Here is a 17,432-nt window from a genome sequence, read left to right as displayed (position 1 = left end):
TAGACCCACAAAAAAAAATGAAACGGGGCACGAAACCCACCCAAACCCCCAAAAAATAGGGACACGAGGACACGGGATGGGGACTCCGCCACCCCCCTGGGCAGCCCATCCCAATCCTAATATCCGTAATCCAGGGGTCCTGATATCCATAATCCAGGGGTCCTGATATCCATAATCCAGGGGTCCTAATATCCAAAATCCGGGGGTTCATAACATTCATAATCTGCGGTCCTAATATCCATAATCTGGAGGTCCTAAAATCCATAATATGGGGTCCTAACATCCATAATCCGGGGGTCCTAATGTCCATAATCCAGGGGTCCCAACATCCATAATCCGGGGGTCCTAATACCCATAACTGGGGGTCCTAATACCCAATATCCGGGGGTCCTAAAATCCGTAATATGGGGTCCTAACATCCATAATCCGGGGTCCCAACATCCGTAATCTGGGGTCCCAACATCCGTAATCCGGTTTTTAACCCAATTAAGAAGTCCCAGCCGAGAACAGCCCCTTTTTTTGAGGACAAAACTGCGGGAAACGGTGCCAAAACCCTTCCCAAAACCAAGGACTCCACGCCCGCAGCCTTTCCCTCAGCCACCCAGCCCCTCGCTATCCCGGGAGGAGCTCGGGGGTCTCCGCGGGTCCCCCCGGAGCTGGAGGGGGGGGTGGCACAGCCCCCCCAGTGCCACTCACCAGTAGTTGGACGCGGAGAAGACGGTGACACACTTGCCATCGTGGGCCACCTCGTAGCCCTCGGGCTTGACCTCGTGGCTCCGGATGATGTAGTCGAGGCGGTTGCGCTCCAAAAAACTTTTGGTGACGTCCGGCCCGAATTGGCAGCTCACCCCCCTCTTGCTGACCGAGCGCCCGTTCTGGAAAAAGGGGGGGGGGGCGTCACCGTCACAGCCCCCCTTCCCCCTCCCCACCAAGGGTTATTTTGGGGGGACCGAGCCCCGAGGTTGTAGGGTGGGGATCGACTCACCTGCGGCTGCGGGTCCGACCACAGCAGGTCGCACATGGGACCTGCAGGGGGGGTGTAGGGTTAGGGACACCCCCCCCCCAAAAAACACCACAGCGGGTGGGGGTGGGGGGATACAGGGGACACCCCCCCCTAAGCCCCGAGTCCCACCTGAGTCTGGGGGCTGCCGGTTCCTCTCGATTTTGCGGATGTCGTCGAGGGTGACGCCGTCCTCGCTGAAGAGGCCGCCGTGCATGATCTGGGGGGGGGCAGGCAGGTGGGCACAGGGACACCCCCAGACCCAAATGGGGACAGCCTCCCCCCCGAACCCACACAGGGACACCCCCAGCCCACACGGGGACAGCCCCCTGGATCCAAACGGGGATGACCCGAATGGGGACAGCGCCCAGACCCAAATTGGGATGCCCCCACCCCACACAGGGACAGCCCCCCAGGACCCACATGGGGACACCCCCAACCCAAACAGAGACAACCCCCCAGACCCAAACTGGGACACACCAGACCAACAAAGGGGAGGCCCCCACCCACATGGGGACGGCCAACACCCCCCGACCCAAACAGGGACACCCCCAACCCAAACGGGGACAACCCAAATATGGACACCCCCCAGGACCCTGACCCCTACAGGGACATCCCCCAGACCCACACGGGAACAGCCCCCCAGATCCAAACTGGGACACACCAGACTAACACAGGGGAGGCCCCCAACCCACACAGGGACAGCCCCCCCAGACCCTAACCCAAACAGGGACGCCCCCAGGACCTACACGGGGACAGCCCCCCCAGACCCTGACCCAAACAGGGACAACCCCAGACCCACACAGGAACAGCCCCCCCAGCCCCAAATGGGGACAGCCCCCCCAGGACCCTACACAGGGACACCCAATGCCCCCCCACCCACATGGGAACAGCCCACCTGGCCCCAAATGGGGACAGCCCCCCCAGGACCCAACATGGGGACACCCAATGCCCCCCCACCCACACAGGAACAGCCCCCAGGACCCCAAATGGGGACAGGCCCCCCAGGACCCCACACGGGGACACCCAATGCCCCCCGCCCACCTGGGAACAGCCCCCCCGGCCCCCCCGGGGGTGACCCACCAGCACTTTGCCGTTGATGCACTGGGCCAGGGGCAGCCACTCGAAGACCTCGCTGAAGAGGGCGAACATCTGCGCCGTGTACTTGGCCTTCACCTCCCCTTCGAAGCCGTAAATCTGGTTCATGTTGTCCGTCTCGTGGTTCCCTGGGGGGACACGAAGCGGGGGGGCCCCCAAAATCAGCCCTGAGGATTAGGGACACGCCGGGCAGCCGGGACAGGGGGCGAGGCGCTGAGGATGTGGGATGGGGCACAGCCAGGGGGAGCGGGGCCTCTCGGTGGAGGACGGGGACATGGGGCAAGGACGAGGCACCGGTGACATCGGCTCAGGGAATTCTGGGGATGGGGCAGCCCCAGGATGTCCCCCAAAAGGGACACGGGGCATGGCGCTGCGGCAGGGGACATGTGGCAGCCCTACAACCAAGGACAGGGGACGAGGCCCCAAAACGTGGCCCCAAAACCCAGGACAGGGGTCAAGTCCCCAAAACCCAGCCCCACAACCAAGGATGGGGGACGAGTCCCCAAAACCCAGGACAGGCGACGAGTTCCCAAAACCCAGCCCCACAACCAAGGACTGGGGACGAGTCCCCAAAATCTGGCCCCAAAACCCAGGACAAGGGGCAAGTCCCCAAAATCCAGGACAGGGGACAGGGGACAAGTCCCCAAAACCCAGCCCCACAACCAAGGACAGGGAACGAGTCCCCAAAACCCAGGACAGGGGACAAGTCCCCAAAACCCAGCCCCACAACCAAGGACAGGGAATGAGTCCCCAAAACCCAGGACAGGCGACGAGTCCCCAAAACCCATCGCTGCAGCCAAGAGCGGGGCACACAGCCTTGTGGCCCCAGGCATGGGACCCAATCCCAGGATGTGGGGACAAAACCCCACAGCCAGGGCTGCTCAACGTAACCCCACAACCTGCCCCATCACACCCAGCACCCGTGGTGGCCCCGTTACCTCGCAGCAAGTGGAAGTGATCGGGGTAGAGCAGCTTGAAGCCGAAGAGCGTGAGGATGACCTCGACCGAGAAGGAGCCGCGGTCCACGAAGTCCCCGTTGAATATCTGCGGCTGGTTCAGGAAAAAAAAAAAAAAAAACTTTTCCCCCTTTTCCCCACCCCACCCCGCCACGTCCCCTCGGCCGGGGGGGGGGATACGTAGGGGTTGGACTCGGAGGGCAGCCCGTTGAGCTCGAAGATGTTCAGCAGGTCGTAGTACTGCCCGTGGGTGTCCCCACACACCGTCAGCTTCTCCGTCTGCGTTCGGGATCAAACGTCACCACCCAGAATTTGGAGGGGGGGGGGAACCTCCAAATGGCCCCCCCACCCCCCAACAAGGTGGTCCCAGCACCCGGCGAGGGGGGCACCCACCTCCTTCAGCGTCGTTTCTACCAAGGTGGGCAGCTTGGCCAGCACCTCCTTCACCTGCACCAGGATCTGCTGGGGCAAACGGGCAGCGGGGACAGGGGGGGGGGACACACAACGGGGGACATGTGGCACTCCGGGGACGGGGTCGTCCCCACCGAGGGGCTTGGGGGGGGTTTTGGGAGAAGTGGGGCACCTGGTAGGCGCATTTTCTGTGGAGTTTCTTCTGCTCCTTGTACCACTGCATCAGGTCCTTCATGAAAGCCAGCGTGACTTTGCCGTCCTCCAGCTTGGGGCCGCTGTACTCGTCCTCGATGGCTGCAAAACGAGGCCCCCCCCGAAACCCCCCCCGGCAGCTGGTGACACAAGGGGACAACGGGGACAAGTTGGGGTGCTCGCAGGCACCCCGAGGCCCTCCTGAGGACCCCAAAACTCTTCTGGTGACCCTCGCGGGGACTCCGAGACCACCACAGGGACCTCGTGGGTCCCTCAAGACCCTTCAGGACCCCCCCCCCCTGCAGTTCCTCAAGGTTCTCACTGGAACCCAGAGCCTCAACCTGGGACCCCAAAGCCCCCCCCAGGACCCTTCCAGGTGATCCTGAGGTTTTGCCAGGGATCTTCGCGGGGATCTGCCCCCCCCAAGATCCTCATGGGGGCTCTGAGCCTCCAATGGGGCCTCTCAAAAGGACTCCAAGACCCCCAAGGAGACCCCAGGCCTCTGCTAGGACCCTTCACAGCCCCCCACAACCCCTGTGGGGACCCTGAGCCTTCCGTGGGGGCACGCACAACCCCAACGAGACCCCCACAGCCATCCGAGACCCCCTAGCAGAGCCCCAATCTCCCCCAGGCCCCCCAGAGCACCCGGGACCCTCCGAGAGGACCCTAAACTTTTAGCAAAGACCCCAACCCCCCCCGCCAAGCAGCTCCAGGACCCGTTTCTCCTGCCCTGCCCCAAAAGAAAGCAGCATCTGGATTTCGGGGTGGGGTGGGGCGGGGGGGGGGACACGGGGAGAGCCTCACTCATGCTCTCGATGTCGAGGGAGTCGACGACGGAGCGCTTCTGCTCGTCGCTGGCGATGGCCCGCTCGAAGGCCTTCTGCTTGACGATTTTGTTGCACTCCTGGTACTTCAGCTTGGCGTCCTTGTCATTCGGCCTCACCTTCACCACCTGTGGGGCCCAAGGCATCAGGGGACAGGGACAGGGACACATGCCCCCCCCTCAAACCCCCCCCAAGGTCCCCGAGGATTTCTCTGCCTGCAGGCGGACGCGCGCCCCAAGACACCCCACAGCTCTGATGGTCAGGGAGGGGAACAAGGGGGGGCCCTGACAGCACTCAGGGGGCATCAGGAGGTCCCCAGGTGGCCCCAAAATTTTAGGGCATGTGGAGAGGGGGGCGATAAGGCCCTCAGCGGGCAGGGAACTCACTAACAGCGTGGGGATGGACACAAGGAAACCCTCACGCTCGTTTTTTTTTTGGAGGGGGGGTCTGAGACAGCTCCCCAGAGCCCCCCTCCTCATTTTTGGGTGCCGTCAGCACGGCAGGGAGGCTCTCCCAGCCCTCCTGGACAACCCACAGGGCTACCCCCACCAACAGCCCCCAAGGGCTGCTCCGACACTGGGCGGGGATCCCCGAACCGCTGAAAAAAAAGGTAAAAAAAAGACAAAACAAAGCCCCCAAGCCCCCCCCCACTCCAGCCTCACCGTCTCGTAGTCACGCAGGGCGGCCTTGAACTTGCCCAGGGCCATGTTGCTGGCGGCGCGGCGGTAGTAGCCCTTGACGTACTTCTTGTCCAGCTCGATGGCTCGCGTGGCGTCGGCCAGGGTGTAGCCGTAGCACTCGGTGCGCAGGTAGGCCAGGCTCCGATTCCCATAGTAGATGGCGTTGCCGGGGTTCAGCTCGATGGCGCGGCTGTAGAACTCCACCGCCTTCTCGTAGTCCTTCCCTGGGCCACCGGCGGGCGTCAGCGGGGAGGGAGCACGGGGTGAGACACCCCCCCAACCCCCCCAAAAAAAAAAAAACAAACAACCCCCCTCACACACACCCCAGGGGCTTGCCATGTGCTGCTCGGTGCGGCGGCTCTGCCGAGCGCCGCGTCCCCCTCCCCTAATTGGGGCTCTTCTCTCGAATTGCCTCCCTGTCTGGCAGCCCCCTTCCCTCATTGCCCTCAATAGCTCCCTATCTGGCAGCCCCCTCTCCTAACTCACCCCAAAAGCTCCCTGTCTGGCAGCCCCCTCCCCTCACTCACCACAAAAGCTCACTGTCTGGCAGCCCTTTTTCCTCACTGACCCCAATAGCTCCCTATCTGGCAGCCCCCTCCCCTTCACGGCCCCAAAAGCTCCCTATCTAGCAGGCCCTTTCTCCTCATTGCTCTTAGTGGCTCCCTGTCTAGCAGCCCTCTCACCTCCCTGACCCCAAAAACTCCCCATCTGGCAGCCCTCTTCCTCATTGCCCCCCCAACAGCTCCTTATCTGGCAGCCCCCTCCTCTTAGTAGCTCCCCATGTGGCAGCCCCCTGCCCTCATCGCCCCCAATAGCTCCATATTTGGCAGCCCCCTGCCCCCAGCAGCTCCCTATCTTGCAGCCCCCTGCCCCCACTGCCCCCAATAGCTCCCTATTTGGCAGCCCCCTCCCCTCATTGCCCCCAATAGGTCCCTATCTTGCAGCCCCCTGCCCCCATTGCCCCCATGAGCTCCCTATTTGGCAGCCCCCTCCCCTCATTAGCTCCCTATTTGGCAGCCCCCTGCTCTCATTGCCCCCAATAGCTCCCTATCTGGCAGCCCCTTGCCCTCATTGCCCCCAATAGCTCCCTATCTTGCAGCCCCCTCCTCTCATTGCCCCCAGCAGCTCCCTATCTGGCAGCCCCCTCCCCTCCTTAGCTCCCTATCTGGCAGCCCCCTGCCCCCATTGCCCCTAATACCTCCCTATCTGGCAGCCCCCTGCCCCAAGCAGTTCCCTATTTGGCAGCCCCCTGCCGTCATTGCCCCCAATAGCTCCCTATCTGGCAGCCCCCTCCTCTCATTGCCCCTAGCAGCTCCCTATCTTGCAGCCCCCTGCCCCCATTGCCCTTAATAGCTCCCTATTTGGCAGCCCCCTCCCCTCATTAGCTCCCTATTTGACAGCCCCCTACGCCCTCATTGCCCCCAATAGCTCCCTATCTGGCAGCCCCTTGCCCCCATTGCCCCTATGAGCTCCCTATTTGGCAGCCCCCTCCCCTCTCTAGCTCCCTATCTGGCAGCCCCCTGCCCCAAGCAGTTCCCTATTTCCCCACTATTTCCCCCTATTTCCCCCCTAGTTCCCTTTTCCCCACTCCACCCCGCCACGTCCCCTCGGCCGGGGGGGGATACGTAGGGGTTGGACTCGGAGGGAGAAACCCCTGCGGGGGGACATGGACCCCCCCTCTGGGGTGGGGTGACACCGTGTGTGTGTGGCCCCATGTCCCCCCGCCCCGTGTCCCCACAGGGCATGGCGGAGCTGCACGTCATCAGGCAGCTGGTGGGGGGCAGCGGCTTCCCCCAGCGCAGCCTCTTTTGCAAGTGGGGGCTGCACGCCGGTGAGGGGGGGGCACAGGGTGACAACAGGTGACAACATCGACGTCCACTACGTCACCAAGGGCCTGCAAGGTGCGTCCCCAGAGTGTCCCCATATTGTCCCCAGGGTGTCCCCAAATAGCCCCCAAGGTGTCCCCAATGTGCCTCCAGATTGTCCCCAAATTATCCCCAGAGTGTCCCCAAAGTGTCACAAAATAGCCCCCAAGGAGGGGGCTCCCCTCTGGAGCTCTCCTCAGGCCCTCCCCCCGGTACCCCCACGTCCCTCGGGAGCCCCCTGAGCACCCCCAGACCCTTCTGAGCACCCCCAGAGCCCTCCTTAGGGCTCTCCCCTGCACTCCCGCATCCCTTGGGAGCTCTTTGACCACCCCTGAAGCCCTCTGAGCACCCCCAGACCCCTCTGAGCATTCCCAGAGTCCCCAAAGCCCTCCTCAGGGCTCCCCCCATTACACCCCCTGCCCCTCAGGAGCCCCCTGAGCACCCCCAGAGCCCTCCTCAGGACTCCCCCCTGCACCCCCACATCCCTCGGGAGCCCTTTGACCACCCCCGGAGCTCTCTGAGCACCCCCAGAGCCCCCTGAACACCCCCGAAGACCCTCTCAGGGTTCCCCCCATTACCCCCCCACCCCTCAGGATCCCCCTGAGCACCCCCAAACCCCTCCGAGCATCCCCAGAGCCCCCTAAGCCCCCCCATAGCCCTCCTCAGGGCTCCCCCTGTTACCTTCCTGTCCCCTCAGGATCCCCCTGAGCATCCCCAAACCCCTCCGAGCACCCCCGGAGCCCTCTGAGCACCTCAGGAGCCCCATAAACCCCTATAGCCCCCCCTCAGGGCTCCCCCCGTTTCCCCCCCGTTCCTCAGGAGCCCTGTGAGCACCCCCAGACCCCTCAGAGCACTCCCGGACCCCACCCCCTCGGCCCCCCCCACGCCCCTCGGAGCCTGGCCCCGACCCCATCTCCCTCCCGAGCCCCCCCCCCCCCCCCCAGGCGGCCCCCACCTGGCAGCCACAACTTGGGGCGCAGCAGCACCTCCAGCGTCGCCCTCTTGGGGCTCTCCTTTGAGCCCCGCACCTCCGCGGGGCCATACAGCCCGGCCAGCACCGAGGTGTCACCTGCGCGAAGGGGGACACAGAGGGGACGGCACTGCCACCGGGCCCCGAAAAACCCCGGGGACAGAACAATAATGGATGATGCTCAGAGGGCCTTACGGGGCGAGTGAGCTTTCCAGAAACACCTTTTACCCTGATCTCCTGGGAGGCAGCAGACTTCTCCATGGGTTGGGTCAGGCCGGCATATGCGGCCCTCTGTTCTGCTCAGAAGGGAGTCACTTATGACAGTAACCCTTCTCTTCTTCTTGATGGAGGTGGTCGTGATACTGGGGAAGGCTGACTTGCCCTAGAAAACCCCTCCAACCTGGATGGACCTTCATGCACATCATCGTTTGTGTGTCCATTACTTCCAGAGTCTGTTGTTTCAGGGCACCTGAAAGGAAGGTGAGGTAGGCAAGGAGGGGTTCGCCTGCTGCCCCGAGCAGATCTAAACTTCCATCCCTTCGTCACTGAGATGCACTCCTTCTGCCTGATGGCCAGAGGGTAGGGGATCCTCCATTTCCTCTGCTGTGTCTGCCTGACGCATCTGTCCCAGGGCTGGCAGAGTACAGTTCAACCTTCTCCGACTCCCTGGTGCTCCTCAGCCTGCCCACCTCCTCCCGAAGCTCTGCCAGGAGGCTGAGCAGTTCTTCTACCTGGGCGCACCTACCACAGGTGGACTCACAGGATGGGATGTCAGGAAGAATTTCTTCATGCAAAGGGTGGAACCGGCTGCCCAGGGCACTGCTGGAGTCCCAGGCCTGGAGCTATTAAAGAAATGCGTGGACTTGGCGCTAAGGGCCGTGGTTTTGTGGTGGGCCTGGTGGTGTTAGCTGACGCTTGGACTTGAGCTGAAGGCCCTTTTCCAAGCGCAAGGGTTCTGTGACTCTTTCACTGGTTGAGTAGGCGCCATGCAGTCACCGGGCCCAGGGAAAAGACGTCCTTGGTGGCCTCCAAGTTAGCTCAGCGTCATGGCACCGAGTCACTGTGAAGGAGCTGCTGGAATAACGAGACAACAACCTAGTTCTATTAAAATATATATTGCTCTTTTGAGGACTGCTGCAGGGCTAGCGGCAGCAGCAACACGGCAGTGGAAATCTCCGTCCTGACACTGCGTTATGCCTTGACGTCAGGATCAGGGTGGTTTGAACTGCCAGGGAACGGACCATGGGTTCCGGGTCGTTCTCTGAAGGCTGGAGGACTGCAAAAGAAAGAAGAGCAGAGATGAAAACCCACTCCTTGCAGAGATCCCCAGGCATCCCCTGCAGAGCATGCCAGCCCCACTCGACTCTTCCCCAGGCCAGGAGGAGCAGGAGGGACAAAGGAATCCATTGAAAGCTGCTGCTCAGCAATGTCCCAAATGCAGCCACCAGTCCTTCCCCACCTGCGCACCACAGGTCAAGTGGGGCACCTTCACAAGCTGGTTCCCTCACCACCTGCCTCCATCCCTTGGGAGGATTCACACACTCCAGGAATCTCCTGGACTCTTTCCTCTCGCTATTGTGCTTCCCCATGAGAGCAAGGGCTAGCAATCGTGACCCTGCTCCTAGCTGCTTGTAGGCTGTCTCATCTCCCTCTTCGTCCTGGTTGCGTGCTCTACAACAGGCTCCCACCTTCTGTCAGCCTTACTGCCCTTTCCCCTGACTCTTCCTCAGGGACACTCAACCCTTTCAGCGGCACTGCCCAGCTCCAGGCTGGGAGGCCATTCCCTGACACCACAGGCTACCCCGTCTCCTCTCCCTCGTTCCTATGGCTGCATTGCTCCTCCGCCCCGAAGCATTTCCCTGGAGCAGGGCAAGGCACGGGGGCCTCTGCCGCTGTCCCCCCAGCCCTAGCACACCCCCCACTGCCCTCACTCACCGCTGAGGATTTCATTCAGCTTCTCCTTGCTCTGGTCCTCGCAGTAGCACGCAGCAAGACCTAGACACAGAGATCCCATCAGAGCCCCGCTCCCCAGCACGCTCCCAGCAGCACAGCCCCTGGCCTGGCCAGCCAGGCTGTGCCCTCTCCTGCACCCTGGAGCAAGGGCCCAGTCGGGGGGCTCTGGGGGCAACAGGGCTGTGCCTGGGGCTGCCAAAGGCTGCCCCAAGAGGGACCCAGGGGCTGGGCTCACCAATGAATCTGACGGCCTCAAGTCGCAAAAGGGTCTGAGTGGCCTGCAGGTAGGGCTGGCTCTGCTGCAGGTATTCTTCTACTCTGCCTCTGTCCTGCTGCAGCTGGAGAGAGAGAGAACGCAGGGTCACGGGGCTTGCACACCCTCTCCAGGGTCTCCTCCAGCATCCTGGGGGCAAGGAGGGCAGAGGGGCCTGCAGAAGAGCCCCCTGGGGCTCTGTGCTGGCAGGAAGGGAGCGAGGATGCGGCTGCAGGCAGCGGGCTCTGGCCGGGCGCGTTTGCCCAGCTGGGGCAAACCAAGTTGGGTCCTTACCAAGCACTCCCCGATCCTCCACATCTGTTCTGTCTGGACGAAGCGCTTGAGCTCCTTGCGTCGCAGAAACTTTGCAGCCACGGCGAGAGCTTCCCCAGAGGCCTGCGGAGCAGCAGAGGTTGGGAGGTAGCAGCACAGCCTTGGGAAGGAGACCCTCTGTCCCCTCCTCTTGGCAGGGCTGCGAGCCTTTCCCAGCGCGTTATGGGAGGCTGTGGTGGGGGGCAGCGTGCACTGGGTTCAGTGGCCAAGGCAAGGCCACGGGACAGCCACCATCGGAGGCAGCTCATGCTGCCGGCCAGAGATCCCCCAGAGCAACCCTGTGGCATCAGCACACCCTTGCCCACATAACTGCTCAGCTCTGAGATCTGTACCTTTGCTACACTCTCACTCTGGTCTCTCACGTGAAAGTAGAGTGGGAGAAGGCTCCTGTGCACTGTTCTCTCCATGTCCTTCGTCCTTTGCCACAGCACAGCCTCCACCACGGCTTGGAAGAGGCAGATGGAGTGCTCCCGCACCTGGCTGGACGCCTGGCAGGGAGGAGGACAGGAGGAATTTCAGCATTAGTGTGGCCGATGTGATGGGAGCTCCCAGCACTGTGAGATGCTTCAGCGCTGGATCCTTCCCAGAGGAGCTGCTCAGGGGCAGCTGCAAGGCCTGGTGCCCGTGAAGGGCAACGCAATCGGTTGCCATCGCAGGCTGCCCGCCAGCCACCCCACTTTCGCCACCAGCCGCACCAGCCATGCCCAAGCAGAGCTCCCCAGCGCCTGGGCTGACGAGGAGACTGGGAAGGCCCTGCCTGAGTGCTGCCCACAGGGCCGGGCTGAAGGGCAGCCCTCGTTACAGGGGGCCCAGCTGAGGGCTCGGGCTCCCGCAGCACACTTACATGGTCAAAGAGTGGCAGGAGCTTCTCAGCCAGCTGCAGAGCCGGGCCACTGGCCTTCCTCCTCTCCACATGAGCCATCACGTTTTTCAGCACAAGCAGGGCCTTCAGCACCACATATGTGTTGGTGTCCTGCAGGGCCTCCACAATGTCTGGCAGCAGGACCTGAATTTCCCTTGCCTGTAGGAAAGACACCATTTCCTTTCCGTGAGGCAGTGAGAGACCACCCTGGGCAAAGGGCTCTGGTTCCTGAGCACCAGCCTCCTGCCTTGCTTCCTGGCAGCGGGGAGGGACGGGAGGGCAGAAGAGCAAAGCCCCAGGCTGCCAACATGGCTTTGCTTGACGATGGCCCGCTCACCTTCTCAGGGCTCTCTGACACGGTGCAGAGCCCTTTCAGAACCAAAAAGCGCATCATTGGTCTTGGGTGCCTCAGGTAGCTCTGGAGGTGCACTGGGTTAACAAAGTCCTCCTCAGAAATGTGATTCTGGGCCAGCAGCTGCAAGAAAGAGCAGTGAGAGCCTGGCAGGGCCCCCTGCAGCCTCTTCTTCTCCCACCTTTGGGCAGGGATGGGGCAGCGCCAGCTGGCACCAAAGAGGCACCAGGCGCGGGGAGCTACGGGGGCTTGCCGGCCCCAGGGACCATGTGTCCGTACGTCCTGCGGGAGCTGGCAGTTTGGGGGTAGATGGGCACAGGGCTGTGCCTGTGTGCCTGAAGGGGCACACGTAGCCCTGCTGGGAGCAAGGTTTCATCTGGGAACTCACAGCCAAGCGATGGATGCATGTGTCTTTGGTGACTTCCTTGCACCACTGGCACAGCGGGATGCCTTGCAACACGATGTTTAAAACCCTCTCCAAGGTCTTCGGCATGGCCAGGATCACCTCCCACATGGCCAGGTCAGTGCTGCAAGCCCAGAATCCTCTGTCAGTGAGGCTGCCTCAGCCGCAGGGCCACCATCTGGGCCAGCCCCAGAGGACCCAGGCTGTCCTGCAGCCCCTGTGACCTGGGGAGCACTGAGGGCCCAGCCTGGGCAGGCAGGAGGGGGCTGAGCTGGTGTTCCCTGGGGGCAGGGGGACTCTGGGCTGCCTTGGACAGCTGGGCTGCTGCAGCCCTGGCTGGCCCAGTAGGGCTGGAACACATTGGTGGGAAGGAGGGCTGTGCTCCTTGGGGATGTCCTGCCCTTTGCCATTGGTGTGGCAAGCAGAGAGTCTCCAGGTGCATCTCCCGACGCGGAACAAGCCCTCAAGGATGTTAAGGCCAGGACCTGTCACGTGGCGGAGGGAACTGCAGCAGGTTCTTGACTTCTTCCCTGGGCATCATGTTGGTCATCTGGAGAAGCAGGGAGTCCAGGCACTGCCGTGCCGATGCCGTGTGGATGCTGCCCAGGTTTCTCCTGATGCACTCCATGATTGTTGGCACCTTGGGGGACAAAGTGGGAATGGTGTTGCCAGCAGACCGCAGCCATTGCCACAGCTGCCACTCAAACTTTGGCCCCTTCCATTGCTCTCTGCTGGCTTCAGGTGGCTTCTGGAGCCCAAGAGACCCCGATGTGCGAGGGAGGCAGGGAGGGAGGCAGGGAAGGAGAGAGGAACCACGCCTGGAAGAGCTCAAGGGCAGGGCCATGGCCACAGGCCACTTACATCTGTCAGCCAGTAGTCAGGGACCTCCAAGGCTGCGTCCAGCACGCTGCAGGCCCCCTGCTTGTCATGGATGCTGGAGTCTTGTAAAGCTTCAAGGGCTGTGAGGACGATGTCCAGCCTCTCAGCAGGGAAGAGATGTCCTCCAAACCCCTGTGGGAAGAAGGAGCGAAGACATGCCTCACTGAGTGTCCCAAGGGTGCTGCTTAGCTGAGCAGCAAGGGCAGCTCCGGAGAGAGGGCCCTCGGGGGAAGGGGTGAGGATGGGGCATATGGGGCCAGAGTGCTGGCCCTGCAGGTAACCAGGGCTTGCTGGTGGCCAGGAGGGCTGGAGCTGCTGCCGGGACACAGGGGAGCAGCCTTCGCATAGCCCCAGCCTGGGGACAAGAGGAACCCTCTCAGCAGGGCGAGTGAGGCCGTGCCAGCCCCACCGGTTCTGGACCCCTTTGCTCACACGAGATGCCTGCTGATGCTGCGGACAAGATCCCCAGCAAGTCCAGAGCTCATTACCTTGGCAATTTCACACGGAGTTGATGTTGTAGAAAATGGAAGTTTTGCATACTCCAATTTCTTGTGTCTCACTGCATAATTTACCATGTCCTCTCTCAATATGCATTCTAAACAGGGGGAAACAGCGAAGAGTCAGTAGGGAAGAGCATCTTTGCCAACAAGCTTGCCAAATGGTGAAAAGCACTTTCACTAGGAATGGCTGAGGAGGGAGGCTCAGACCCACGGCGAGGAGAGTGGTGGGCAGGGATGTAAAGCACAAGGTGAGGAGTGCTGGGAGCAAGAGGGACCTCAGGGATGATGCAGAAGGAGGAGAAGCAATGCCGTTGGGTGCCGTGGGGGTAGCAGCGTGTCACAGACCCCCTTCTGCTCGGGGTCAGGATGTGCAGGAAGCCCCCTGACACCTGCCTTTAAGACGGCAGGGAGCAAACAGTCAGGGAGCATTCTGGAGGGCGTCACCATCCCTGGTGCTGCACGGCTGGCTCTGCTGTTCACTCCTCGGGGAAGATGCGGTTTGGGAAGTGCTCATCGATTGATGGCTTAGACTGGGGGACACCACAAAACAGCGTGGTAGGTGATCTGGGGAGGGCTGGGAAGGACAGCAGCAGAGAACTGCTCCTGGACGGCAGGTGAGCGTCTAGCTTCTGTGGAAAACGATAGGCAGAATGCTGCGGGAAGCTGCTGTGAGGAGCAGAGGAGGCCAGGGAACCTGGCAGAATTCCGTGGGCAGCCTCCACCAAGCACAAAAACAATCCTTCACAATACTCACAGAATCACAGAATTTCTAGGTTGGAAGAGACCTCAAGATCATCGAGTCCAACCTCTAACCTAACACTAACAGTCCCCACTAAACTCGGGGAAAACAAGTAGACAAATCAGTAGATGTTTGTGTGCAGACGGATGCTGCCCACCACACCTTCTTACCTCTTCCTTTTCTGATGATTTTGTATATGTGAGAAAGAGTTTCTAAAGCTGTGAATCTGATGGAATCTTTGTCACCAGTGAAAATGAAGAGGATGCCCAGCAGCTGTCCCAGGATGGGGATGTAGAGCTCTGTGGGCTCATCATCGCTATAGTTTTCATAGTCATCTGTGATCTGGGTGAGGAAGGGAGGAGAGACAAAGGGCTTAGTGGAGGCAGAGCCGGTCCCTGAGAGAGCACGGCCTGGGAAGGGAAGAGCAGGGGCGAAGGAGGGACGAAGACCCTCGATTCACGGTTCTGATGCACGGTTCTGCTGCCGGGACACAGGGGAGCAGCCTTCGCATAGCCCCAGCCTGGGGACAAGAGGAACCCTCTCAGCAGGGCGAGTGAGGCCGTGCCAGCCCCACTGGTTCTGGACCCCTTTGCTCACACGAGATGCCTGCTGATGCTGCGGACAAGATCCCCAGCAAGGCCAGAGCTCATTACCTTGGCAATCTCACAGGGAACTGATGTTATAGAATATGGAAATCTTGTATCCTTCGATATCACGCAGTGCAGCCAATAATTTTTCATGTCCTTTGTCTGTGTGCTTTCTAAACAGGGGGAAACACCAAAGAGTCAGTAGGGAAGAGCATCTTTGCCAACAAGCTTGCCAAATGGTGAAAAGCACTTTCACTAGGAATGGCTGAGGAGGGAGGCTCAGACCCACGGCGAGGAGAGTGGCGGGCAGGGATGTAAAGCACAAGGTGAGGAGTGCTGGGAGCAAGAGGGACCTCAGGGATGATGCAGAAGGAGGAGAAGCAATGCCGTTGGGTGCCGTGGGGGTAGCAGCGTGTCACAGACCCCCTTCTGCTCGGGGTCAGGATGTGCAGGAAGCCCCCTGACACCTGCCTTTAAGACGGCAGGGAGCAAACAGTCAGGGAGCATTCTGGAGGGCGTCACCATCCCTGGTGATGCACGGTTGGCTCTGCTGTTCACTCCTTGGGGAAGATGCAGTTTGGGAAGTGCTCATCGATCGATGGCTTAGACTGGGGGACACCACAAAACAGCGTGGTAGGTGATCTGGGGAGGGTTGGGAAGGACAGCAGCAGAGAACTGCTCCTGGACGGCAGGTGAGCGTCTAGCTTCTGTGGAAAACGATAGGCAGAATGCTGCGGGAAGCTGCTGTGAGGAGCAGAGGAGACCAGGGAACCTGGCAGAATTCCGTGGGCAGCCTCCACCAAGCACAAAAGCAATCCTTCACAATACTCAGGGAGAACAGGCAGACAAACCAGCAGATGTCTGTGTGCAGATGGACATTACCCACCACACCTTCTTACCTCTTCCTTCTCTGACGACTGTGTACATGCGATGAAGACTTTCCAAAGCTCATGTCTCATGGAATCATCGCCACTGCTGAAAAGCAAGAGGTGGCCCAGCAGCTTGCCCAGGATGGGGATGCGCAGGTTGAAATCTGTGGGCTCATCGTTGCCATAGTTTTCAAAGTTCCCTAAGATCTGTTTGAGGAAGGGAGGAGAGACAAAGGGCTTAGTGGAGGCAGAGCCAGCCCCTGAGAGAGCACGGCCTGGGGAGGGAAGAGCAGGGGCAAAGGAGGGACAAAGACCCTCAATTCACAGTGCTGAGGCACTCACGTGCGTTGAGGGTTGCCTCGCAGGCACCCTTGCATGGCAGGATGCTCTGGGATGCAGGAAAGGGTGGAAAATTCCTTGTGCCTTACCTTGATCACCAAATACCAGCGGATGAAAGTAATCAGCCTCTCAATCACCTTCACAGCGCTCTCACGCACAGCTGAGTTTTCGGAGACAGCAAAGTCCAGCATCACCTGCGAGGAGAGAAGTTGCTGGGGGTTGACAGCGGTCTGCAAATGTGACCTGAGAGGATTCTTTGGAAATTCTTTGCAAATGCCAAACCTTCAACATATTCTGCATCTCTATGTTGAAACTGGCGATGGGACAGTTGAGTACGAAGCCCTCCAGGGTTTCGTACTCAACCTTACCCTATACCTAACCCTAACCTTAACCTAACCCTAGGGTTAGGGTTAGGGTTAGGGTTAGAATTAGGGTTCGGTTTAGGGTTAGGGTAAGGGTTAGGATTAGGGTTAGGGTTGGATTAGGGTTAGGGTTTGGGTTAGGGTTGGGTTAGGTTTGGAGTTAGGGTTAGGGTTAGTGTTAGGATTGGGTTAGGGTTGTGGTTAGGTTTAGGGTTAGGGTTACGGTTAGGTTAGGGTTAGGGTTAGGGTTAGGGTTACGCTTAGCGTTAGGGTTCGGGTTAGGGTTAGGTTTAGGTTTAGGGTTAGGGTTAGGATCAGGTTTAAGGTTAGGGTTAGGGTTAGGGTTAGGTTTAGGGTAAGTTTTAGGGTTAGGGTTAGGGTTAGGGTTAGGGTTAGGGTTAGGGTTAGGGTTAGGGTTACGCTTAGCGTTAGGGTTAGGGTTAGGGTTAGGGTTACGCTTAGCGTTAGGGTTAGGGTTAGGGTTAGGTTTAGGGTTAGGGTTAGGGTTAGGGTTAGGGTTAGGGTTAGGGTTAGGTTTAGGCTTAGGTTTAGGGTTAGGGTTAGGGTGGGTTAGGGTTAGTTTTACGGTTAGGTTTAGTGTTAGGGTTAGGGTTAGGGTTAGGGTTAGGGTTAGGGTTAGGTTTAGGGTTAGGGTTAGGATAAGGTTTAAGGTTAGGGTTAGGGTTAGGGTTAGGGTTAGGGTTAGGGTTAGGATAAGGTTTAAGGTTAGGGTTAGGGTTAGGGTTAGGGTTAGGGTTAGGGTTAGGGTTAGGGTTTATGGTTAGGGTTAGGGTTAGGGTTAGGGTTAGGGCCTTTAGGGTTAGGGCCTTTAGGGTTAGGGTTAGGGTTAGGGTTAGGGTTAGGGTTAGGGGTTAGGGTTAGGGTTAGGGTTAGGGTTAGGGTTAGGGTTAGGGTTAGGGTTAGGGTTAGGGTTAGGGTTAGGGTTAGGGTTAGGGTTAGGGCTAGTGTTATCGTTAGGGGGTTAGGGGTATTGTTAGGGGGTTA

General features: G+C 60.2%; 2 protein-coding genes across 8 annotated transcripts in view; one reads left to right on the top strand and one right to left on the bottom strand.

Moving 5' to 3' along the window:
- The window catches only part of LOC137849107 (ATPase family AAA domain-containing protein 2-like), a 66,672-nt gene extending 57,803 nt beyond the window's left edge, over window positions 1-8,869 (top strand). For all 7 annotated transcript variants that reach the window (XM_068668586.1, XM_068668585.1, XM_068668584.1 and 4 more), the window contains 2 exons: window positions 6,902-7,062; window positions 8,347-8,869. In XM_068668586.1, coding sequence (XP_068524687.1) covers window positions 6,902-7,024 — 123 coding nt within the window. In that variant the 3' untranslated portion in view covers window positions 7,025-7,062; window positions 8,347-8,869. The remainder of the gene's footprint in view (window positions 1-6,901; window positions 7,063-8,346) is intronic.
- Window positions 668-5,515, bottom strand: PPP5C (protein phosphatase 5 catalytic subunit). Its single transcript, XM_068668582.1, has 10 exons — window positions 5,144-5,515; window positions 4,462-4,609; window positions 3,638-3,759; window positions 3,448-3,513; window positions 3,235-3,333; window positions 3,037-3,142; window positions 2,084-2,226; window positions 1,133-1,220; window positions 986-1,026; window positions 668-875 (listed from the first exon to the last, which is right to left on the bottom strand). The coding sequence occupies exons 1-10, from the start codon at window positions 5,498-5,500 to the stop codon at window positions 693-695; spliced, it is 1,353 nt and encodes a 450-aa protein (XP_068524683.1). The 5' UTR covers window positions 5,501-5,515; the 3' UTR covers window positions 668-692.
- Window positions 8,870-17,432: the final 8,563 nt, after the last annotated feature.

Source organism: Anas acuta, unplaced genomic scaffold, assembly GCF_963932015.1.
Source record: "Anas acuta unplaced genomic scaffold, bAnaAcu1.1 SCAFFOLD_38, whole genome shotgun sequence".
NCBI classification, from domain to species: domain Eukaryota; kingdom Metazoa; phylum Chordata; class Aves; order Anseriformes; family Anatidae; genus Anas; species Anas acuta.
Note: the sequence above shows the minus strand (reverse complement) of the source record. Positions and strands in the feature narration are given on the sequence as shown.

Excerpts from the sequence above, each read along its gene's own strand:
- PPP5C (XM_068668582.1), bottom strand. The coding sequence starts at position 5,500 with ATGGCAAGCCCCTGGGGTGTGTGTGAGGGGGGTTGTTTGTTTTTTTTT. Across the intron at positions 3,514-3,637 it reads ACAGAAAATGCGCCTACCAG|ATCCTGGTGCAGGTGAAGGA; the intron begins GTGCCCCACTTC and ends TTGCCCCAGCAG. Across the intron at positions 1,221-2,083 it reads GCATCAACGGCAAAGTGCTG|ATCATGCACGGCGGCCTCTT; the intron begins GTGGGTCACCCC and ends GCCCCCCCCCAG.